Here is a 26,507-nt window from a genome sequence, read left to right as displayed (position 1 = left end):
ACCAAAACCCCATCACATGGGTAAGCCTGATGTCAGCGGGTGGGGAATAATAAGCCTTTTACAAGAGGTATACCAAATTGCTAAAAAGCCATAATGCAAACTAGCACAATGGATTTATACATCTTTTATAATGCGATGGATGGGTACCCCCTGGGGTTTCCTCTCTTGGTTCAGTAAGAACTTTGGGGTTCTTTATCCAGATCAGTCTCTCATCAAGAGGCCCCTGGCTTGGGCTGATCTAACCACTTTCTAACAGCTTTTCGGCTCCAGAGCGAGAGAGCCTCCATGGATTGGTCTCCATGTTCTTGCCACTTGGTGACTGGTCAGTAAGGGAGCTGCACCAGCTCCCCTGCCCAGGCCAGTTGGGAAAGTAACTGAAAGCCTTGTCATCACTCCCACGGGCCAAGCCCTTTCCTTCTGGTCATGTGCTGCTGCCCAGCTTCAAAGGCTCCCAGGACACATGCAAGGCTGTGGTGTCGGCTGGACTCCGAGAGATATTTTCTCCATATTCTGGACTTACTGATTTATGACAGAAATGCCCAGTTGTGCTATTTAGAGAAATTCTCAGGTTCAGTCCTCTCTGACTCTGCTGGAAACCTAGAGAAGTAGGCCTGTTGAACACACAACCTAACCCATGCATAAGAATCACTCGGGAGACTTTTAAAGGCAGAGTCCTGGGTCCCTACCCCAGATATTCTGATTCAGATGGTTTCGGAATCAGCCAGGAATCTGCATTTAACAACCTCTGGAGACAACTGCCACACTAAGGGAGTCTGCAGCATGGTGGTTCTAAAGATCTCGGCAACAAGCCTGGATGGAGACCCACTGCAGGGGCAGGGGTAAGAAAATAGCCACCCAGCATGGAGGGTGCATGGTGGGACCGCGTTCCCGCACCAAATGGGCCTTACCAAGGGAACAGCTCTGTGGTCATGAGACCTCTTGGACCAGGGAGTGAGTGCCCTCTCTCCTCCTTGTCTCCACACTTCTCAAGAGCAGTCACTGATGACTTGGATCACCAAATGCAAAGCCTCTTGGGAGAGTTCAGACAGTTCCACTTTGGCCGATGCTCCAGTTTCAGCCCCTTCCTGCCGGGCTGGGGTATGACCCCGATTCTGTACCAAGGGTCTATTTCCTTCACCACTTCCTTTTCTGCCTTCCATACTCTATACGGTCTGGAAATCCACAGGCTTTTTTCTAGGTACTTAAAAAAAATCATAATAGGTGTTTTAACTTGTTGTAAAAGTAATATAACACTGTATAGAATCTAGGAAATGTAGGTAAGCAAAAATAAGAAAAAAAAAATCCATGACACTACCACCCCAAAGATACACTATGGGGTATTATCTCTTTTTCTCTGCTTATATATTCATCTACTTTATTTAAAATGAGATCATACTGTATATATGTTTTTTTTTTCTTTGCGTTACGCGGGCCTCTCACTGTTGTGGCCTCTCCCGTTGCAGAGCACAGGCTCCGGACGCGCAGGCTCAGCAGCCATGGCTTGCGGGCCCAGCCACTCCGCAGCATGAGGGATCTTCCCGGACCGGGGCACGAACCCGTGTCCGCTACATCGGCAGGCGGATTCTCAACCACTGCGCCACCAGGGAAGCCCGATCATACTCTATATTGTGGTCTTGTAACTTGCTTTCTGTACTTAATGTATTGTGAACAATTTTCCATTATAAATATTCTTCTAAGACATCATTTTTAATGACTATACTGTATCCCATTGTATATTCCATTTATTTAACCAATTCTCCATTGTGGGACATTTAGTTTCTACTTGTTTTTAAATTATAAACGATGCTTCAATGAATCTCCTTTAATGAATTGTTGTGAATTATTGTTCTTTCCCTAGAATAACTTGCTCGAAGTGGAACGTCTGAATGACCAAGGCTTCTTTGGTTCTTTGTGTACCATCTATGTCAGGAATTTCATCTGATGTTGTTTCAGCTACCACTCCTCTGCTGGTAATTACAAAATCTAAGTCTCTTGTCCCAATCCTGCTCCTGGACAGTAGACCTCCATTAATAACCCTGGCTGTTGTACTCTCTATTCACAGGTCACAAAAGCACTCCAATTCAACCTCTTCCTCTTTAATGAACTCCCTCTCCTTTATTCTCATTTCTGCCAGTGGTACCGGTATTCTCCCAGCCACATAGGCATGAGGTCGGTGTCCTCTTTCCTCTCTTCAGCCCTTTTTATTAAATAACTTACGAACGGGAATTCCCTGGCGGTCCAGTGATTAGGACTCCATGCTTTCACTGCCGAAGGCCTGGGTTCAATCCCTGGTCAAAGAGCTAAGATCCTGGAACAAGCTGTTTAGCACAGCCAAAAAATTTTAATAAATAAATAAAGTTACCAAGTCTTCTACCCACATCATCACCTGTTCAGATCTGTCCAATTCTCAAGGCTTATCTCTAATCACCTAATTGTAGGAAGTATATTCTTATCTTTCCAGCCAGACATGAGCCCCAAAGGAGAGGAAGGAGAAGACAAGAAGAAATATTTGAAGAAATGGCTGAAAAAATTTCCAAACCTGATGAAACCTATAAATCCACAGATCCAAGGTCAATGAACCCCAGCCACAAGAAACCCACAAACACAGAACATTAAAAATGTACATAATGTAAAAACTGTACAAATCAAAATGTACAATCAAGGAACATCATAAAAAGCTGCTCAAAACCAGTGACAGAGAAAAACTTTTAATCACCTGAAAAAAAAAAAAAAGAATTTCCATACAGAAGAACAAAATTAAGCAAGACAGAAAATTTCTCAATGTAAACAATGTGTGCAGAAAAACAGTGCAGCAACATCTTTAAAGCACTGAGTGAAAAAAACCTGACAACCTAGAATTCCATATCCTGGGAAAATATCTTTTGAAAACAAAGGTAAATTAAAGACATTTTCAGACATGCAAAAGCCAAAAGAATCCAGTAACAGCAGAACCACACTACAAAAAAATGTTAAAACACGTCCTCTGCCTTAAAAAACTAAAAATAGAATTACCATACGACCCAGCAATCCCACTACTGAGCATGTACCCAAAGAAAACCACAATTCAAAAAGACACATGCACCCCAATGTTCACTGCAGCACTATTTACAATAGCCAGGTCATGGAAGCAACCTAAATGTCCATTGACAGATGAATGGATAAAGATGTGGCACATAAATACAATGGACTATTACTCAGCCATAGAAAGGAACGAAATTGGGTCATTTGTAGAGACGTGGATGGATCTAGAGACAGTCATACAGAGTGAAGTAAGTCAGAAAAACAAATATCGTATATTAACGCATATTATGTGGAACCTCGAAAAACGGTACTGATGAACCCATGTGCAGGGCAGAAATAGACACAGATGTAGAGAACAAACACATGGACAGCAAGGGGGGAAAGTGGCAGTGGTGGTGGTGGTGTGATGAATTGGGATATTGGGATTGACATGTATACACTGATATGTATAAAATAGATGACTAATAAGAACCTGCTGTAAAAAACATAAAATTCAAAAATTCAAAAAAACCCAATAAACCGTCCTCTGGCTGAAGAATGTTAACAGATGGAAATGTGGATCTACAAAAGGAATGAAAGCACCAGAAATGGTAGCTAAATGGGTATATATGTAGGTTTTTATAAATTATTATTTATTATTGGCTGCATTGGGTCTTCACTGATGCGTGTGGGTCTCTCCAGTTGCGAAGAGTGGACACTCCTCGTTGCGGAGCGTGGGCCTCATTGCGGCGGCCTCTCCTGTTGCAGAGCTCGGGCTCTAGGTGTGCGGGCTTCAGTAGTTGTGGCACACAGGCTCAGTAGTTGTGGCTCGTGGGCACTAGAGCGCAGGCTCAGTAGTTGTGGCGCATGGGCTTAGTTGCTCCACGGCATGTGGGATCTTCCCAGACCAGGGCTCGAGCCCGTGTCCCCTGCGTTGGCAGGTGGACTCTTAACCACTGCGCCACCAGGGAAGCCCTAGGTTTTTAAATTATTTTTCTCTTTAAAAGATAATTAACGGTTTAACCAAAAATAAGAGTCACAGAGGTCAGAGGAAGAAGGAATCTTGGCAGCCACTTGTTTGCAGAGTTATTTACTAATTATCATTCAACTGATGGGAGGGCCAGGAATATGAATCAGGTTTCCGGATGCCTTATCCAGATTTTCAGCTACTTAACTGAATGATGACAGATACAAAGCTCCTTTCCAACAGACCAGAAAACAGTTACTCTTTTTCTGGTTTCCAGGACAAATACTTTTCTTCTTCCTTTTCAGACCTTCCTCTAGCCATTCTTGCTCACACACCCCCTCATGATAATATTTGCATAGGGCTTGATAGCTGCCAACCCTCCCACGTCTGTTCCCTCACTTGATCCTAAGAACAACTCGAAGAAGTCTGTAGGCCAGGAATTTGCATCTTCTGGATTTTACAGATGAAGAAACTGAAGCTCAGACCCCAGTGAAATTTCCCAAGATGAGGGAATATCTTGGTGAAACTAGGTACTGAATTTCAATCTTCTGTCTCCAGATCTTGTGCTCATTCCACCAGCACCATTCTTCATCTCTCATGTGCCCGAATTTCATGTTATTTGACAGCATTCACCTTGCTCTTATTTTCTCATACTTCAAGTCATGACTTTTCTAGAAAAACAAAGCAACCTCAGAAAAGCAAAGGCACAACTTTTTCTTTCAGTCAACTCTTGGGCTTATTTATAACATATGCCTTCTCTGAAAGCAAAAGGAGACCTGAAAATGGCATTTGCCTACAAGGAACATTGGAACAAATGGACTTAGAACAAACTAAGTTCCACAATGACTGAACAAATTAGCCTGGAAAACAGAGAGATTAGTACACCATCAAACAGAAGGAACAAAATGTATAGTTTAACAAGGGAAAGTCTCTTGGTTTCATATTGTCAGACCCTTTAAATGTAGGTAGGCTGTACCCCACATTTAGATGATAACCCAATTTATACTGAAAATAATCTATTAGCAGTGAAAATTTTGTGGCGACTAGTTGTTTCATTCAGTAAACATTTACTACCGCCAACCCTATGCCCCCGGTTTGCATAAGTCATTGAACTAAATGCTGTGGATGGAAAAAAAAAGAGGCCCTTATTTCCAAGTTGTCCACTAACAGGGACACAGATACAATATAACATGAGCTATAATGGAGGTAGGTGCTGGAGGAGAGGAAAGGAAGCAGCCCAATTCACCAAATCATTCTCCAAAGCCAATTCACTGAAAGTCCATTCGTCAAATGATCAGAGGAGAGAATGACCAATTTACAGAATTTACCATTTAGTAAAATCTTCTTTTAAGTAGTATTTTTAAAATATTTCAGTATATAAAAATGTATTCTTCTGAGTACTTACTACAAGTCTGCCCTTGTACTAAACACTGTACACACTGGCTTTATCTTAGGAAGTTATTGTATGAATTAAAGCTCACAGAAGTAACGTAACTTGGCCACACTTACATGGTAAATTAAATCAGTGGCAAAACTGGGGTTTAAAACCAAGTTTGTCTGAATCCATCATCTGATTTCTCAGCAACTCCCTATACAGTCTGTCTTACAGCAGCTACTGATTTTTGGTTATGTACTAGGCACTGTACTAGGGTAGGTACATGAATTACAGCATTTATTTACAACTCTGTGAGTTATGAGTCCTTTTCCAGATGAGAGACTCCGAGAAGCTGTATAATTCATTTCAGGACTCTCACCTGTTTGAAACCCGTCGCTTCCTGTCCACTAAGACACTCATGAGGGACTTCCCTGGTGGCGCAGTGGTTAAAAATCCAGCTGCCAATGCAGGGGACACGGGTTCGAGCCCTGGTCCGGGAAGATCCCACATGCCGCGGAGCAACTAAACCCATGCATCACAGCTCCTGAGCCTGCACTCAGCCCGCGGGCCACAACTACTGAGCCTGTGCACCTTCAGCCCGTGCTCTGCAACGAGAAGCTCACGCACCGCAACCAAGGGTGGCCCCCGCTCGCCGCAACTAGCGAAAGCCCTCGCACAGCAACGAAGACCCAACACAGACAAAAATAAATAAAAAGACAGTCATCATACTGACCTACAATGGCCAATTCAAAACCTCTCTGAACTGTCTCCCATCATTCCCCACTCTCCTCCCTCTCCACTCACCAAGTTATTTTTTGAACATACCTGGAGTGCTCCTGCAGGTGCCTTGGCCTGGGATATCCTTCCTTCCTCATTCTCCAGGTCTTACTCACATGTCACCTTCAAAGTGTGGCCTTTGCTGACACCGTTTAAAACTGCACCCTCCCCCCTCCCCTTTCCTTGTTTCTTTTTTTTCTCCATAGCTCTATCACTAACTTACTACACAGGTTATTTTAAATCATCTGCCTCTCCCCACTAAAATAAGACCAGGGAATTTTTTTTTTTTTTTTTTTTTTTACATTTTGCCCATCCCTACATTTCTTGCACCTGGAACAAAGTACATGCTCAAAACTTATTGAACTGCATTAAACTTTTGCTCAAGATTAAATAGAAGTGAGAAGTGGGTATTGAACCCGATAGAGGACACCCGAGAGAATGTACATTCTGGTGAGCTCAATTTTGGGAGCAAGGGCCTCGTGGGACCCTTGCGTTGACAGATCTCGGAAACACTTGGAACTTTACAGAGCTTTTGCAGCTACACAGTGTAAGTAAAAGTTGAGAAAGTGAAGCAAGATGGCCAAAACCACACTACAGAGTGGCACGGACAAGTGCAGATGTGGGTGAAGAAAGCTAGAAAAGAAAACTGAATAATTAAAAAGACAGGCAAACCTCAATACAATATTTTGAAGGCCAGAAGAGTGACTCTGAAGGTTAGGTAGTTGGTAACATTGAATGATTTTAAAAAAAAATGAAGTTAGAAAGGATACCAGAACTTTGTGATTTAGGAGGCCATCAGCATCTCATGAGACATTTTTGTGGGAATGCGAAGAGAGTATCAAACTCAGGAGTCAGAAAGGTGAAATGTATGAGCTACTCACGGTAAAGTTGCTTCTTATTTTAAAAAACAGGGCTAAACGTTTATCTTTCAGTGTTACCTCTATCTGAATTTCAGAATCAAATATACTAAGTAACCTAGTTTTTCTCTAGCACTAGCAAAAGGAAAAAAATTAACTTTTAAAGGCAGAGTTTGGGTATATTTACTAGGATATTGAACTGTTATGTGACAACAGATTTCCCTCTGATGGAAAATGATCCCTTAACAACATTTTCCCCTTCCTTGGTGGAAATAATTGGGATTAATATATTATGATTGTTCTTCGGTTAAAAAGTCTAAGGCCTGTGTCCTTTCCCAGAAGACAAACCTGCTTTGATGAAGTACTGATCAGAAGCTGTGATGGTCCACATACCCACCCCAGGGACAGGAACAGGGCCCAGTTGGGTCCACCGAGCTTGGCTATGGCTGTTCTCAAAGTACTAAAAAACCCTGGCAGTCCGAGTTTATTGTAATAGAAAACGTTGGGTTTCACCTACCAAAAAAGGGTAACAAATTTAAAAAAAAAACAATAAATATTTAAGAGGTTTATTAAAGCATCTTATCACAAAGATGGAAACACATACAAAATTAGAAACATGCAACCATCATCTTCCACAGTCAAGTTAAAAATGTTATATATTTTTCCCGTTTTCGGAGCTGAAAACTTCAGATCTTATACTGAACTCGCTCACCCTGAATATTTCATTCATTCTTCCTGGAAGTATCCAGGGCAGCAAATAACCAAAATGCAAACTATTATATAAAGAAAGTGCAGTTAAAAAAGAGTATGTGTAGAGAATGCCCGCTTCCCACCCACCCCCCAATCAAAGGCAAACAATGGCACTTTGCTCTTGCTTAACCTAGATTGTCTTCAAAAACTATTAAAATGTAATACACTTAACAACAACAAAATCTGACTTTTAATAGCTATCCAAAAAGCTTGTTAGTGTTTAAACAAAGGAAAATGTACTTTATATCCAACAAGTTTGAAGAGCCCTGTGTTGCAGCATTTTGTAAAATAAACAAGACAAAAAGCTGGTATAGGGTTTATTGACAAAGGCAGAATTTCTTCAGGCAGGTATGTAAGGAGGTGGGGGTTCCTTCTCAGGCATCTTCACTGCCATTTCATAGGTTGGCAAAACATACTGAAGAGAGACAAAAAATTATATTAGACTTAATTCTCATTAATTCAGCTTTCAGAACGAATACCTTTAACAGGGGTATATAAACCTACAGAAGAGCTGAAGAACCCACTAGCTAAGTATGCTTCCCCCGTGAGTACACCTGACCCTTGAACAATGTGGGCATTAGGGGTGCCGACACTCTGCACAGTTGAAAATCCACACATAACTTATAGGTGGCCCTCCACATCTGCAGTGCCACATCTGCAGATTCAACGTAGACTGTATAGTGCTGTAGTATTTACCACTGAAAAACATCTACATATTAGTGGACCCTCGCAGTTCAAACCCATGTTGTCCGAGGGTCAACTATAGCTCCTGAGAGTAGAGATGAGTAATAACGTGGCGCTCTGACACGCAGGTGAGACGTCTGATCCAAGATCACCAGAGGTGGATGATGGAAGGAGGGAGGGCAGAGGCACAATTTTGCTTCTGAACTGACCCCGAGGCCACCAGGATGCCTTGACAGGCGGTATGTGCTGCCACCCCCCCCTCGCTCCACTGTGGCTCATAAAGCAGCAGTGCCAAGTACGCCTCAGGAACTTAGGATCTCGGTGAAGGGTCCCGCTGAACCATGCTAAAGGAACGCTCCATTATGAGGCTGTATTTCATCAGAATCTGCAGGCAGAGGATGACGTACTTGTGTCTTCTGCTCCAAGGTAAAGGGCACATCTATGTAGAAGAGTGGCATTTTTAAGCTAAGTGACTCCAATGTGATAGGCTGGCCCTACATGGGTCACATATACTCTACATGCTGGAAACCTGGGAAAACAGTACAGCAGCAACTAGAGGGCCTGAGAGGTAGGCCTCCCAACAGACTCATGGAATCCACTGCATTCATCTCCCCACAGGAAAATCAGCTTCCCCTTTGGATCATATGGATGTTTTCAGAAAGCAACACAAGCTTCAGCTGATGGTACCCTATCCTTAGAAGTTCCAGAAGCCAAGAGCCTGGCATCGCTCACACTGCTGTTCCCTGTCTGATCTCCCCCTCAAAATGTAACACTTGGAGACCGATTATGAATCAAACCTATGGGCCAAACAGAATGAGATGGGAAGTGCAGGGTGCCTCTAGCCCGTGTACCCAGGATTCCAAGTGGGAACGGCTGAAACTTGTAGATACAAGCTATCCAGAAGTTTAGGATTATCCCTAAACCATAGTTATGGCATTGAAGAGAAAGTCAAGATCCAGGTTCTTCTCGTTGGAATAACTGATAAAGGCGAGTGAAGATTTAATACTGTAAAGGATCATTCATTCACCTGTGGAGGTGCTTCAAAGGCAGGGTACACAGCAATCTCTGGCATGTTTCTGTTGTTGATATATTTATAACAGTTCCAAACACAGTTGATTAGATAAGCCTAAAGGAATACAAACAAAATTTACATATGCTCGAAACTCAACAGACCACCTGCTCTAAAATTAAGGTGACTTACAATGCTCTCCCCACATTTTCTCCACAGAGAAGGGAACTGGCTGGCACCCACCTGGACCCAGCACAGGCCAGGCGCTTTCCCTACCTGCCCTCACTTAAACGTCACAGGTTTTATTACCACTGTTTTACAGAGAAACCAGAGTCTGGGGTTCCAATTCAAGTGTGGCAACCATTGTGCGGCAGAAGAAATTCTATCTCTGAACCTTGGGAATTTTAACAGATTTTCAGTCCAAATCATGAACCACATCCAAAAACACAAATGATGTTCCTTACGAAGAATCCTGGCATTTCTAACCACTGCCTGGAAACAAGCGGGAGGACATTCGCTGGCAGCTATCTCTACCACTACATCAGAATGAGGAGAACTCTAAGTAAGGAGACCCAGCAACAAGAAGGGTTTAGACGGACAGTGTCACAGTCCAAATGGCCCCCCAAATATTTAGTGAGCAACTCACCTTAAAAATGATGAACAAGGCAAAGAATACAAGAACAATGAACAGGAGGCAGCTGGAGTCCAAAGCCAGGAGGTCATCTTTATAGGGAAAATCAGGCTATTAAAAACAAGGGGGGGTGGGGGATGGATAGGCAGAGCAGAAAGGACTTTTAGAGAAGGGAAACTATTCTGTTATGGCATCACAATGATGAGTACATGTCATTATACACTTGTCCAAATCCCCAGAATGCACAACACCAAAAGTGACCGCTAATGTAAACCACGGAGTTTGAGTGATAGTGATGTATCAGTGCAGGTTCATCAACGGGAACAAATATCCACTGTGGTTCGGAATATGGACTGTGAGGGAGGCTGGGTGGGCAGGAGGGGGTATATGGGAACTCTGTACTTTCTGTTCAATTTTGCTATGAACCTAAAACTGCTCTAAAAATAAAGTTTATTAATTAAACATACACACACACACACACACACACACACACTTATAATTCAGCCATGGCACCTGTATTTTGTGATAACCTAGAAGGCATCTTAAGAATACAAACAAAAGGCACCTAAATCAGAACTGATATTCTAATAAAAACTTATAAACAGAATTTAACTCAAAGTGCTTTTTAGGCCTCATCATCATTAATGCATGCTATTGATCACTTAAAATATATGTTTGAATACCCAGAATACTCCTAAGAGTCTACACTGAGCTCATTTTCTCTTTACTCTTCACTATTTTACATCTTCCTGGCCTTTGGGAACACACTGTCTCCTGTACCTGACCCCAGATTTGTCCCTGGGTCACTAAGTCAGGAGGTGCTGAGATTTACCTAAGTTTCATGGGCCATTCAGTCCTACATGGGGAAAATGATTTTTTAAAAGCCAAGTGTCAGCAATTCCCCGGTGGTCCAGTGGTTAGAACTCCGTGCCTCCACTGTGGTGGCCTGGGTTCCATCCCTGGATCCCACAAGCCTCACGGTGTGGCCAAAAAAAAAAAAAAAAAAAGCCAATTGTCAGTCTCATTGCTCATCAGAAAGGGGCCAAAAGGCGGCACGTCCCTGGTTATGAAGCCAGGCAAGCTTATACTATTTACTAGACACATAAAATGTTCTACTGAGAAAGATCAGCTGTATTTACTCAAATATTTGTTTAGCATTTACGGTGTGCAAGGCAATGAGCTAGGTTCAGGGAGAAGGGCATCACAAACTAATTTAATTTCGGATTTACAAGCTGGCCAACAGAGAAAGCATCTTCCAGCCTGGGACACCAAGTGAATAACAGAACAGAGAAACCACTGGGGTTCTGCCAAAGGAATAGTAAATTCCTTTCGATGTTCTTCTATAAAGTTCATTTAATCTTTTAAAACTTGTAACTGTTTTTAATGGAAACATCAACACAAAGGCCCAAATAATTTTACATTTTCATAAAAAAAGCACACAGAAATCCCAAGGACCAGAAGAAAATCGTATCCACACACCAACCCCAAACCCTAGCTACGAAGTGTCTCCTCGGAACAAAACTGTTCTGTAAGCCTCTTCATCTATAAACAACTGAATGGGACCAGCTCCTGGGGGAGTGCTATGAATTTTATTCACAAGGCTTTTTGCAAATTTTCAGCCAAGGGCTACATGATCAGAGAGAACTATGCTCAGGAAGCTGCTGACCACGGCTGACCAGGCCAGCAGGCCCTGCCCAGGCCACCTTTCTCCAGCGCCATCACACGCTGCTCCCACCACGTCTGCCGGGCCACCGCGGTCACCTTTGAGTTCCTGACTACGCCATGTTCCTTCCTGAGTCAAGGTGTCTCTTTTACCTGGAACTTTCTTCTGTACTTTTCCTATCTGAAGTCCTACTCAGGACTCTTGAGTGCAATTCAAAGCTCACTTCCCAGCCCAGGTGTGGTATCTGTGTGATACCCACTCACAAAGCAACCGACATTTTTACTTCACCATTTTTATCACAGTTTTAATTCAATAATCGTCAACTTCCCAATTCTTTCACTAGAAAGTAAGTTTTAACTGATGTAGCCCTAGGACTGAGCAGAGTGCCTTGCACATAGGAAGCCATCAACAAATGTTTCTTGAAGGAACGAATAATAAATTTGTGGTATGCAAAATGGACTAGCTGAAGTGGGTTTTGAGCAAATTCCCCAAAGACAGCATTTTTGAAATAAACGTCCATTTATCTGGATCCTACACCTCCATCCAGACCTTACTTCAGCCCACAGCGCCCCCTGCCTCTCCATCCCATGTCACTAACTTATGCTCATTTACCGCTGTCGTGGGACAGCCCTAGTCTATTATCACAAGTGAGATCTTCATGTCTTGACTCCCCAAATACACGCTCTGCTCCTTGAAGAGAAGGAAGTTACGTTTCTATTCACACCATTCACTAACAGTTTGCCTAGAATAGAGTGAAGGCTACAGAAGGCACTCAAATATTTGCTACAGATGCTTGCAGACAGAAAGCTACAACTCCAATGAGTGCCAAATACAGCCGAATTATTACATTTTTCATATACCCAAAACAAAAGTTGAACTACTCCTGAAGTTCTATGATATCCATCTTTAGGGACTTTTAATATTGGATTATCCACGTGGTATGGCAAGAAGATATTCTATTTTCATCTTTTTGGTTTCAACATGGTCATTAAGAGTAGTAACGACAACTGCTTTAAAACACTTTTAAAAATAAACAGGGGAGGTTAAAATAAAAATACTGCCCAAAAGCTGACTCTGAATTTCAGTGAAAGAAAAAAAGGTTTAATTAGCATATACACTTACTAACTGATCCAGATATTCTTTGATTCTTGGCAAGTAAGTGAGAGAACTGATAGCAACCAGGCAGCTGAGAACGAAGTCAAAAAGCCGGTAACAGAAGAACGGAATCAGCCAACCCACTTGATACTGAAGGAAAGAAACGGCAACCACAACATCACATCACGTATATGCAATGACTGGGTACCATTCAGTACACGTCAGAACTCTAAAAGTTAAAATCACAGAATACTTACAGAAATCGCTCCATATACCAGCATTGAACTGATGATGAACATAAGAACAGAGACGGCAAAAAGAACACAGGCGTTATCTAAGAAAACAAAACCAAGAATCTAATTAAGCTACTTATATAACAAAAAGAATAAAACGCTTTATGACAAAATAATGTTATTAAGTAATGAAGTTTGAGAGATCCGTGCCTTTTTCTTGTTTGTTAAACGGCCACAACTCACTGCCACTTATTTAGGATGGCACATGAAGCAGGTACTCTGCCAGCAACAGATCTCTGCCCAGAGTCTAACTTCTGAAGATGTGAAATAGATAATTATAATTCAGTGTGGAAAGTGCTACAACAGAAGCAGAAACGATTCGTTTTGCCTGTAGAATCAGGGAAAAAATATGAAAGAAATGGTACAAGTCGGGTCTTCTGAGATAAGCAGGGTTCGACTGGAGCGAAAGGCTGGTATTTGCTTAAGAGACAGATGTATTAAACACAGAGTTACACAGATGCCCCCAACTGCCTTAAATACACAGCCTGAAATTCAAGGTTCTCCCTTAATCCCCCACCCCCATTCCAACACCCCAAATCCCCGCTCCGCGTCCCTTCAACCATGGCTTCTCTGCTACATCCTGGTTTATTTTTCTTTCTTCCTCAACCCTTCCTCAGATTGCTGCCTTTCTCTACATTACTCCATGTTCACTAAATTTTCTCACAAAGCACTCATGTAATCTCAAACAAAACAAAAACAAACCAAAAAAGCACCCACACTTGACTTGCTGAGTTTCTCAGCACAAATCTAAAGCTGATTCTCTGACTCTGGCTAGTTAAGAACCTGAAAGGCACTAATAATGATGAATGATTAGACTAACTGCTGAATGTTCACACTACTGGATAAATGTTAGGTATCATCTTGTCACTTGGCAATGCAAACAGCATCAATATCTGGCACTAAACTAAGTAAGAACAGCCCTCTTTAAATCTTCCTAGAGGATACAGGACAGCTAAATGTTAAGGACTTAAAGAACTTCCCTGCTGCAACACGCGAAATGGCACTCAAAGGGAAGAATTCAAATATAAACAAACTTGAAAGCAAAATTTATCATTCAAACAATCAGCTTTCAAAAATCTGTTACTGGAAGACTAGGAGTTGATTTTGACTTCTTAAAGTATCGGAATAATTAAAGTGAAGTTCAAGGTCTTCCGCTGCAGCAACAAATGGCAAAACAGAGGAGAGATGGGGTGGTGGGTGGGAAACACATTTCATGACTGGAACAAGGGACACTCCAGTATGTGTGAATCAATAAGGCAAACAAAATATGAGAGGCTAGATGCCAGAGAAGAACCTCAGGTTCCCACCCACCACTACATTCAGCACCTCCTTTGGGAGGCCCCAAGTGTTCACCCATCTCCAAAGTGAGTATAAATAAGGATAAATTCATATTTGAACAAGAGCTTGCATATGCTGCAGAAGTATCTCCTATAAACTGAGTGTCACACCCTATTTGGCTGATTAAAAATAACTAATCTCGGGCTTCCCTGGTGGCACAGTGGTTGAGAGTCCGCCTGCTGATGCAGGGGACATGGGTTCGTGTCCCGGTCCGAGAAGATCCCACGTGCCGCGGAGCGGCTGGGCCCGTGAGCCGTGGCCGCTGAGCCTGGGCGTCTGGAGCCTGTGCTCCGCAACGGTAGAGGCCACAGCAGTGAGAGGCCCGCGTACCACAAAAACAAAAAAAAAACAAATCACAAACCTCATTTAAAAAAATCAGTTATCAGGCCAATGATTAGAAATTAACTTACCTCTGCCATACTGGGTCTGTGGGAAAGTAAAATTTTACCTTCCAAAGAAACACCAACTACCGTATGACCAAGAACTATGTATTTTTTTTTATATTCACTCAATAACAGGGCTTCGGTAGAATGTAATCAACAAAAATATGATAATGAATAGATCTGATTTTCTCTATAGCTGCAACAACACTCAAGCAACAGGCAACGAATCTGTGACTTCTTCCCTGCAGCTCTAACAAGAGTCAGTTGTACAGACCTACGGGAATCTCAATAACCGTAAATCGTTTTCTGCACCTCAATTTTAAGAGAAACACACATGACAAGGGAAAATGCTGACATCAGCAGGTTCAGTAAAATTTTACAGCCTGAAGTAAAATTTTATAAATGCCAAAAAACCATCACTGGAAGCTAAAGTTTTATTTATTGTTCTAGTCTGGCTTTTAAATAAAAACAGATTACTCAGAAGAAAAAAAAATCAAATGCCAGAAAGTATGTTTCTGTATGTTCTTGGTATTTCTGCTATCAATTTGACAACAAAATTAAAAAGATTATACTGTATTTGGAAATACAATCAGGAAACTCATTTAAAAAAAAAAAAACCACTTTGAAAACACAGTATGAACAACTGTTAGTGTTACCATACTACAATGTCTCACAGATAGCCAGAAAACTCTGCTTGGCTCCTAAAATAGGTTAGCCCTGGGGACAATGAATCATTTGAATTAATAACCAATTTTTTTTTAAAAACTTCATTAATGGATCAGAGAAGATCATAATGTACAGAAGTACAGAACTTTATGATAAAAGCTAATCTAAAAAGATCCTACAATATAAATACAATACACATGTGAACTGGGAACATTTTTCTGAAATGAAATTTTTCTGAAGAAGAAACTGTTCACGCTAAAAAGTCTGAAGCATAATTTTCTGTTCAAATATTAAATGTTTAACATAATTTTAATATAAAATTAAACCTGTATTTTAGAGAAAGATAAATAATGAAAAATACTGCTATCAGGGAATAAATAGGTTTAAAAAGGTAATTTCCATGAACATTCATTCCATGAATGTTCTAGGAGTACCCTATTTTTAATGCCAATGTCAAATCTTCATCTAAACAATAAAAGTATATTAAGAATTGAGACCCTGGGCAAAAGATACCACCAAATATTCAAATAATTCACATTTTATATTTTACTGTAAGGTATTTGCTCCATGGGCAAATCCATCCTCTAGTACAACTTGTCAGCTGAGCCTCAAAGGCTCAGTCTTTTTTGTAATTCCTTCTCCCCTCCTCTCTCCACAGTACCCCAATGTATACAATACACGTTTCTCAAAAATCTTCTAGCAGTCTATTATATTTTCTGGCTGCAAATGCTCAATTATAATTTTTGAAAAACGTACAAAAACATTTTGTGCCTCAGCAAATATAATAACAAACATAATTTAATCAATCCTCGTCTAAGTTAACGGTATGTGTGTAATTAGCAGGAGATATTTTCAACGAAAAACATACCAGCCATTCTCTCGGACGAATAGTAATTGCCAATGACTTCATACTGAATGTTGACAGCTGGCATTGAGTTTGGATGTGTTACTTCCACAGTCAGCAAAATGGCCATCAACAGGTTGACCACCTGGGAAAGATAACATTTTATCAATTATACTAACTGGCCAGTGAGCAGTCCTCAGCACAACCTTTAGATGCCTTCCCCTATTTGACATTGTTTTCCCTGAAGTAACAGAGACACAAAAGGGGGACTACCTGTGAGACAAAATACACAATACCATTTTAAGAATACTTTAAAGTAAATATTTCATAAAGTGAAAGTACAAACAATCATTTCAGAGAAAAGATGTTTGACTGATCCTGTGTCAATATAACAGAACAAGAAGGCACAATAATGAAAAATGAGAGAGCATCACAAATTGTCCATTTGAATCACATATTTATTCATATCCCAGTCTCAGAATTTCCAGATTTGAAGAAGCTAATCTATCAGATAAATATAATTTCCATGGGTTAAGTATGTAATGATCCATCAGATAAGCCTAAAGGCCCTTCACAGTTATCTCCTGTCCAGCGATAGGGAACTATAAACTCTTTGAGCTACACTCAAATGCTTAAAAAGATTTTGACTGTGCCATCTAACTTTCACCTGTTTGTCTTAATTTTACAGTTTGAGATAATTTGCTACCCCTTCTGAATAAGTGCTCCTCTGACACCTAAGGGCAGCCAACATATGCCTCCAAATATTGTCTTTTCTAGAATAAACACTCAAGTATTTAAACCAGTTTTCTAACCAGCGTATTTTCCAGCTAGCCCACTAGCTCCTCTTCGCTCCCCTCCATACACACGTTCCAGTTAACATACTATTAAAATGAGAGAAGATCAGCCTGATCACAACACATCGGGATCTCAGTTCCCATATCCCAGGCTAACAAATTTCAATTAACGCAGCCCGAAACGGCACTGGCCGCATAAATCTTTTCAATGTCACATGAGTGACTCCCGAAAACTCCCAGTTCTTTTTCACATTTGATCCTGCTAAGCTACCACCTGTATCTACCTGTAGAGTTGGATTCACAGGCCTCAGCATAAGACCTGATATATAATTTGCAATCAAATTTCATCTTATTAACATTCTTGCCTATCAAGATTTTCTCCATCTAGATTCTGACACCCTGCGGATAGACTTACTCTCTCCCAGCTTCCTGTATTTGAAAATATGATCACCATGTAATGAGAATCTCCAACTAAGTGGTAAGCAAAAGAACAGGGCTGATGACAAAGCCGCCAGACAGAGGCTGTTCTCTGCCCATCAGCCAGCAACCTTTGAATGAAAGTCTTTATCTAGTCCAGATAAACATCTTGAGACTTTGTCAAACATCTTGCTGAAATCCCATCACTGGTATCTGGTGAATTTTCTTAGTCTACCAGGGCATAACTCCAATTCAAAAAGGAAATTCTCCAGGCCTCTAGTTGTTAGTGAATTGCACAGTTATCCCAGGAGGCACCATTTCCTTTAAGTGATCAAACCAACCCTAACGATTTGAGGATTGGGAGTAGGCTTCCCTATCTAAAGTTCACAGAATGTGTCTTCCTTCCCTTTGTGAACATTGATATCTGAGCTTTACCAACAGTGTTTTAAACAATCTCTATTATGTAGCTCTCTCTTGTCCACCCTGAATGATAACACAGCTTAGCTTGTAAGCTGAAGGTATTTCACATTCTGTAAGACATGCAGCCCAAGTTTTATCTTTAAATAAGATAAACAATGTCACAATACCTAATTCAGAATCAATTGATATTTCTGACTATATACTATAAATAAGTAAATTCACATATATTACTTCACTTATTTCTCACAACAATCTTGTGAAGTAAATATTACTTACGCCCACTTGCAGATGGGTAAACTAAGGTTCACCAAAGTGAAACAACTTGTGTTAAGTTCACTGAGCTGAAGAGCTAGGATACAAATCTGGTTCTTTTTAAGGCATCCTTCCTCTTACCACTATAGGATTACTTATAACCATTCCTAAGCAACCCTTGTTTTGAGATCTTTCCAAAATAAACCATTATTTAAGGCTATAAAATGTTTATACTTTACCCTCTAAATAAATATGTTCAGTAACATGCCTTTTTCCTTGCATTGCTCAAAAGCAAGGTATTTTATCCTTCAATGCTTGAAAGGTCTTACAAGGGACAATCATATTTGCAAGGTGACTCCCCAGTTGAAAGCTTTTTTTTATTGCCCATTTTTATTGTAATAGGTTTTGGACAGTATATGTGGTATATGAGTATGAGTTAATACAATCATGTGAATTAATTATTGAACAATCAGATATATCTACTAAAACACTGTATTTTCTGTGTATGGAAATGAGTTTGAAATCAACTCACCAAACTCTTCTTTGCTAAGCACAATATGGTAATAGTTTAAAAGCTCTGCACTATATACGAAAACACTTTCATGTCAAGAAAAACATGCAAACTCAATTACTAAGTGAAGGAAATGACAACAAAAATATTTAGGAGTTTAATTTTCCCTTCTTAAATATTTGTATCACATGTAGGATTTATAAAAATCTCTTTTCTTCTCTTCCATGGGTAAGTCACAGACTCACCCATTATTATCTTCTAGTATTAGTAACACTTCAAATTTCTTTTCACTGTGAGTCATACCCCCAAATATTAAACAAAATAAATATAGGTCTAATCAAAAGGACCAAGAAATGGTAAAATAAATTCAGCACTATTTCATTAAATGCTCAAACAATTTTTCAAATCTTCACTGAATTAATTATATTTCATTAGCACCCCAACTTAACATTTTAAAGTACTAATCTGGAAAACCCATCCTTGTGATCTTAAAAGATACATCACTGAGCACCTATCCTATTTACTTTTGATTGCAGTTGATATTTCTACTAAGTTCCATGTAGCGTTTTTCAAAACACACATAAAACTTTATCGTTTTATACTATAAAATTTCTATGAAGAGAGCAACTATATACAAACAATTCCAGAATATTTATTCCTGATTCATTTTTCCCTTTTACTGCATTCAGGAAAGAAAATTAGTAAAAATGTAATTAAAATAATGATCAACTTCTAAACCTAATAATATGGAGAGGTACAGAATGCAGCAAATATGTCAACAGCGTGGGCAATGGACACACCAATGTAGGGGCGGTATTGTATTTAGTGAGATAAACAATGGGGTTTGTGTTATAAGTCTAGTGCACACTTTATGTAAGTAAACATACAGCAACTGAAGACCAGATGTGTTAGATTTCACTTGTTTCAAAGGAATAGTATCAGATCCTAGGAAGCACTCAGCCTGGGGAGAGTAATTCCTCTTTGCTTCTCATTTCATGGCCACACCCATCCCAGAAGATCCTTGAGGACCGGTTTTGTTTCTGTTTTATTTTTTAATCATTATTCTTTTTTTTTTTTTTTTTTTTTGTGGTACGCGAGCTTCTCACTGTTGTGGTCTCTCCCGTTGCGGAGCACAGGCTCCGGACGCCCAGGCTCAGCGCCCATGGCTCACGGGCCCAGCCGCTCCGCGGCATGTGGGATCTTCCCGGACCGGGGCACGAACCCGTGTCCCCTGCATCGGCAGGCGGACTCTCAACCACTGCGCCACCAGGGAAGCCCTTAATCATTATTCTTTGGTTTTCCCACAGCGTATTTTGCCACAACCCAATATCTGTGAAGACTATAATTAGAACAGTGTTTTAGGGCCACCTGATAAGGGTCTCAAGCAAGTCAGAGAGCCGTCATCAGTTAGAGACCAAAATGGACTATCTTTTAAAATGTTGTTAAATGTATATAGTTAAATGTATGTATACAGTTGTTGTTTACCATTACATGCAGTTCCAAATGAGTTATTCCTACTATTTTTGGAGGAGATAATTCATTTAATAAATGTCTAATAAGTACTTCAAATGCTCTAATAAGTTACTATTAAACAGTTTATAGAGAAAGGCATATCATCTTCCTCCCTCAAGGAGGACATCTTGTTGTAGGGGGTAAAAATTTTTTAAAAGATAATCATACTAATGTATAATTAGTACTATTTAATAAGTACATACAAGAGGTATGCAGTAACTTTTCCAGGTACACAGTGAGGAAACCAGATCCCTCTGGCTGGGAGTCGAGGAAGCTTCATCATGAAAACAACTAACTATTAAAAAACTAACTGTATAGAGGAAAACGTAGGAAGAACACTCTGACATAAATCACAGCAAGATCTTTTCTGACCCACCTCCTAGAGTAATGGAAATAAAAACAAACAAATGGGACCTAATGAAACTTAAAAGGTTTTGCAGAGCAAAGGAAACTAAAAACAAGACGAAAAGACAACCCTCAGAATGGGAGAAAATATTTGCAAACGAATCAACAAAGGATTAATCTCCAAAATATATAAACAGCTCATGCAGCTCAATATCAAAACAAACAACCCAATCCAAAAATGAGCAGAAGACCTAAATAGACATTTCTCCAAAGATATACAGATTGCCAACAGACACAAGAAAGGATGGTCAACATCACTAATTATTAGAGAAATGCAATCAAAACTACAATGAGGTATCACCTCACATTGGTTAGAATGCACATCATCAGAAAATCTACAAACAATAAATGCTGGAGAGGATGTGGAGAAAAGGGAACCCTCTTGCACTGTTGGTGGGAATGTAAAGTGATACAGCCACTATGGAGAATGGTATGGAGGTTCCTCAAAAAACTAAAAATATAATTACCATACGACCCAGCAATCCCACTACTGGACATATACCCTGAGAAAACCATAATTCAAAAAGACACATGCACCCCAATGTTCATTGCAGCACTATTTACAATAGCCAGGTCATGGAAGCAACCTAAATGCCCACTGACAGACAAATGGATAAAGAAGATGTGGTACATATATACAATGGAATACTACTCAGCCATAAAAAGGACTGAAATTGGGTCATTTGTGGAGACAGGGATGGACCTAGACACTGTCATACAGAGTGAAGTAAGTCAGAAAGAGAAAAACAAATATCATATATTAACGCATATATATGGACTCTAGAAAAATGGCACAGATGAACCGGTCTACAAGGCGGAAATGGAGACACAGGTGTAGAAAACAAATATATGGACACCAAGGGGGAAAACGGGGGGTTGGGGGTGGGATGAATCGGGAGATTGGGATTGACATATATACACTAATGTGTATAAAATAGATAACTAATAAGAACCTGCTGTATAGCACAGGGAACTCCACTGTACAGCAGAAACTAACACAACATTGTAAACCAACTATACCCCAATTAAAAAAATAATAAATAAGTGGAATTGGAAAAATGGTTAATGGTTGAAGCTGTATGATAAGTAAATGAAAAGTTTTTATACTATTTCATTATTTTTGTGTATTTGAGATTTTTCTCATAAAGTTTTTAAAAAGTGACTTGGGGGAGAGCATTTTGGAGAGCAGGAATAGCATATTCAAAGGCCCCGGGGCAAAAAAAAGCAAAAAGGAATTTGAGGAAAGATACTAACATTGAAATATACACAAGCTATACTTATTTAAAGGAGTTGGGGGTGAGGACTGGAAAGGAACACAACTTGAGGGAGCCTGTCTTCACTTCTACCCCAGCTATCTAACTTTTAGACTGTTTACGGTGAAGACACTCATGAAAAATTAGCCATATATTAAATCTTTCCAAGACCTAAAATTATAACAAATGCTCAAAATGTCTCCTTGTAGTACACCATTAACCATGAAAGAGGACACCCCTGCGGCAGACTTTTAAGCTTATTTTCAATCGTTCAATAAGCATCTGAATTTATACCACATAAGAAACTGTTGTTTAAAATCACGGGGCTTCAGATTTTTCAATAAATGATAGAAAAAATTTATGAACGTCAGAGTTTAAACTGGAGCTCATTCTGAAATTTCATATTACTTAAACCAGGTATTAAGCCAGGCATGCTTCTTTCAACTGGCTCTGGCTTCTCTGTGTCCTACTGCACTATTTAATACCATACAATTAATCCTTTACTATACAATGTGCAATCGCCTAACATGGGACCAGTAGAGGCAGTTCTAGAAGGCAATGACACTCTATCAGATACAAAGTCGTTGCTACAGTGTCTGCACCCAGCAGGAGGGAGGACTGAACCCCTAGGTTCCAAACAGCACAGGGCAATCTAAAGAGAACCATATTCTCCCACCTGGAAAGGAGGAAGAGTATCCTGACAAGGTACTTGGAGAGGGAAGTGTCATTCCAGTTCACTCACTCCCATATTATTTCTGTTAGTAAAGAAGCTTCGGGCAAAAAAATGCCTTGTTCAGACAACTCCTCTTTGTGTCTTGGTGATCTTGTTTTCTGAATGTTACATGTCTCCCCAACTAGACAGATATTGTGTCTTTGTATTGCCAGGATCCTGAACCCACACTTTTTTTTTTTTTTTTTGCGGTATGCGGGCCTCTCACTGTTGTGGCCTCTCCCGTTGCGGAGCACAGGCTCCGGACGCGCAGGCCTAGCGGCCATGGCTCACGGGCTTAGTTGCTCCGCAGCATGTGGGATCTTCCCGGACCAGGGCACGAACCCGTGTCTCCTGCATCGGCAGGCGGATTCTCAACCACTGCGCCACCAGGGAAGCCCCTGAACCCACACTTTTTAAAGTCACCAATACAATTACAATAATGTAATCCAAAAAAACCAATGACCGGGCTTCCCTGGTGGCGCAGTGGTTGAGAGTCCGCCTGACGATGCAGGAGACACGGGTTCGTGCCCTGGTCCGGGAAGATCCCACATGCCGCGGAGCGGCTGGGCCCGTGAGCCATGGCCGCTGAGCCTGGGCGTCCGGAGCCTGTGCTCCGCAACGGGAGACGCCGCGACAGTGAGAGGCCCGCGTACCACAAAAAACAAAACAAAACAACCAATGGCCTTTTCCAGTTCTAAACGTAATTTGAATCTGATATTACTGATCACCTTCTCCTCCCTTGACACCGTACCATTAAGTTTCACTTTTGTATCTTTGCTCCAAAGTTCTCTGCAATACCATCAGTATCTTAACGGCAGATGCCATGGCCAAGACAAGAAACACTTGAGAGCCTCTGTGTGGCAGCTAATAGGAACACAAAAGACGAATAACACGTCTCTGTGATTTATTCTTTTTGTATGTGCACCACGGCCATTTACACTGTAGATAATCAATATGTCTTAAAACAGATTAACTGATGTAAGCAGCTTATAATATTCTACTAACCACAGAAATCCATGCAAAGAAAGAACAGCTACGGCATCTTTTTATAAAACTAAAGCACGCAAAAAGGATGCTATGCAAAATGTTTTCACATCAAGTCCTTCCAGTAGGAAACAGATTTACAACTCCCTGTTCCCTATTTTGGGAGAATAAATGCCCTTACTAAAGTTCTCTCTGCATTTTGAGTTTCATGGTTTATAACTCCTACTTTTCCTTGCTATTCCCTTAATTTTTATGAACTGAGCCCATAGCATCAAAAAAAATCTGCCTTGGAAAGAAATGCAGCCAATTACATTCGGATGGTTGAAACTGAGATGGTGCTTATTTTCTTCTTGAGGAGTTAGAAATCCTTTGTTCTGTGAATGGAGGGAAGGATATGAGAAGAACCAGGAAGAGTAAGTTTGCAGGTTGAGTCCCAGGCTGCTGAGCTCTTTCTCATTTAAGTGGGAGGGAAGGTCATCTTCTAGGGATGAGGGAAGCAGGGTTGACTAAGAGGCCTGAGGACCCTAAAGATTTTAATTATTCATTTAGGGAAGGCAGAGCTAAGGACAAACAAAAGAAACTGAAGACCCAGTCCCTTAGCAAAATGAAGAAATAAAAAGTTAGAAATACAATGCTGCTGTTGCCCTGAACTGATCAATGTCCAGTTTTACAAATCAGTTAAAACACAAAGGGGGGGGGCAGTCTTCGTGGGGAAATGTGATATAATTATAGCAATAAGATGATGTTTCTGAATATAAAAATAATGGAAATATTAAAATAAGCTTAGAAACAACCCAATAAGCCTACACATTCAAGTTTTGTTGTTTTTAATGTACATTAATGAAGCAAGACTGTAAATAACAACATGGCAATTAGGAATAAAGTGGAGTTCCAGTAGTCCTCTGGGGGTGGGGCATGAAACTGTATCTGCCTAACTGAAGATGATTCTTATCTGGTGTTTGCCAAATGGTGATGATTTCGATCAAACCTCTGGATTGGGAAGAAATGGGAACAGAGAAAGGCAAAAAGATATGTCTGTGATAAAGCTTTTCCTTTTTCGCAGCTCACAGACGTTATCAGAAACTGCAGTATCACTAATGCCACAACCTCCCAAACCAAAAAAAAAAATTTTTTTAATCACAAAGTCATTAGCAAACATGACCAAGTCGGCAATATGAGAACTTTGTCAAATCTGTAAAGTCATCATAACCTAAACTACCTAAACAGAAACACATATTTACAAGTCACAAATTAGATTCAACGTATGTCGATACTGGAGATAGTGGTAAGAAATCACAAAGGTATTACTAGTGAACCACCAATCAATAACACTGTCAACTTGGTTATGACATCGAATTACATAGATCTTGGCCCCCAGGGAATGCTAGCATATGTGACCAAAACGGAGTAAGCCCTCAACAAAGGTCTCAAAACCGGAATAGGTCTGTTATGAAAAGCGTCTCATGAGCACCGGATGGGGGAGTGAGGGGATCTACTGCTTTAGGAAAAGGCAAATCGAGTGTATGTAAATCCTTGCAAATGGTATTACCTCCAAGCGTACTTCCAGACTCACAACAGAGGCCTTTCTGCCTACATCACAAACACACTGTAAAAAATAAGGTCCAGGAACCACAGACAACTGCGTTAAAAATGGATGGATATGTCGCCTTCCCTTCAAGCAAGAAGTAATGTTAAAACTAGGCTGCATCTATCAAGATGCATTCCTAATTGTTTCGCAGGGAAAAAGAAAAAAAAAATTCCAGGAAGCACTGGGGGAAGGGAGACTTCTTTCAGGTCACGGAAGCACACAAAAAGATCCCGAAACCTGGTCATTTCCCGAACTCCCCAAACCAAAACCTAGCACCCTCTTTCCGCCGCCCACTCCCCACGCCCCCATGCAGCGCTTCTGCTTTTCCCAGTCCCGCCTTCCTTCTCTTAACTCTTGCCCCAAAACCATCTCCCTATTCCCACCCACCACCACTCCGATTCCGGGACACAAGTCTGCCCCCTCAAAGTTAGAGCCCCCTAAAAAGAAGGTCCCCCACGCCTTCCCGCCCCACCCCCTCCCAGTGGATCCTACCTCACGAACCCCCCCCCCTTCCCGCTCCTGGTGCATTCCCCCCAGCGCCCCTACCCTCCCGCCTCGCCAGCCCTTACCATGTACCAAGTCCCCAGGATGATCGTCCCGGTGCGGACATGGCAACAGCCGCAGCACCGGGTGCTGTAGAACCGGTCGCTGCGGCTCCGCTTGAAAGTCATGGACACCATTGGGAATCTGGCGGGCCTCGTTCTTGGCCGGGGCCCTGACAAACGCCTTCCGCCCAGCGGTTGAACCCAGAAAACTCCGTCACTGTCCAAAATCAAACGACGCGTTTTCTAGCCCGCCCCCGGCCCGGGCCCCACCAGACCCTTCGCACCTGCGCACTGTAGGCCCAGCGCTGCTCTCGCGCGAGCTCGGTTTACCCTTTTCCTCCACCTTCCCCGCACACAGGCCAATGGAAGAGCGGAAAGCTAGGTGGACCCGGCTCTTGATTGGAAAAACTTGGAGACTGACAAGACCTCACGGCCAATCAGAACCGCAACTCGCCTTAGCGCGAATAGATTCCCTGCCTCTTACTTGACGGCGATGGGTGGCTCATAGGCCTAGGGTAGTTCGGGTTGAGGGGAGGCGGGTGGTTCAGCATCCCCGAGATGAGAGCGGCAAGAAGAGAGGCATTTAATGGGAATAAAAACAGGGTCGAGATCGAGTAGGTGGCAGAAACCGGGAACGAAGGACTTTCCTGAGTGATGTCTGCCACGTACTGCTTCGGAAGCGACACGTGACCACGACTGCTCACGTGTGTTTTGCGCGTAGCTCAATTATGGGGCCGGCCAGGGGCGGTGCCCGAGGGAAAGGGGGCGGAGCTAATCCCTGC

General features: G+C 41.3%; 1 protein-coding gene across 1 annotated transcript; it reads right to left on the bottom strand.

Moving 5' to 3' along the window:
• Positions 1–7,528: 7,528 nt before the first annotated feature.
• LAPTM4A (lysosomal protein transmembrane 4 alpha) lies at positions 7,529–26,419 on the bottom strand. The gene is made up of 7 exons (XM_059078777.2): positions 25,750–26,419; positions 16,357–16,477; positions 13,066–13,142; positions 12,836–12,958; positions 10,066–10,161; positions 9,438–9,536; positions 7,529–8,141 (listed from the first exon to the last, which is right to left on the bottom strand). The coding sequence occupies exons 1-7, from the start codon at positions 25,858–25,860 to the stop codon at positions 8,067–8,069; spliced, it is 702 nt and encodes a 233-aa protein (XP_058934760.1). The 5' UTR covers positions 25,861–26,419; the 3' UTR covers positions 7,529–8,066.
• Positions 26,420–26,507: the final 88 nt, after the last annotated feature.

This window comes from Kogia breviceps, chromosome 11 (assembly GCF_026419965.1).
Source record: "Kogia breviceps isolate mKogBre1 chromosome 11, mKogBre1 haplotype 1, whole genome shotgun sequence".
Classification (NCBI taxonomy): domain Eukaryota; kingdom Metazoa; phylum Chordata; class Mammalia; order Artiodactyla; family Physeteridae; genus Kogia; species Kogia breviceps.
The sequence above is the reverse complement of the archived record's forward strand: the minus strand, read 5'-3'. Positions and strand labels throughout refer to the sequence as shown.

Bases quoted from the DNA above. Each gene is read 5' to 3' on its own strand.
- LAPTM4A (XM_059078777.2), bottom strand. From the start codon at position 25,860: ATGGTGTCCATGACTTTCAAGCGGAGCCGCAGCGACCGGTTCTACAGC. The intron at 16,478-25,749 runs GTAAGGGCTGGC...TATCTTTCCCAG, and splicing joins TCCTGGGGACTTGGTACATG to GTGGTCAACCTGTTGATGGC. The intron at 10,162-12,835 runs GTAAGTGTATAT...TGTTTTTAATAG, and splicing joins AAGAATATCTGGATCAGTTA to CCTGATTTTCCCTATAAAGA.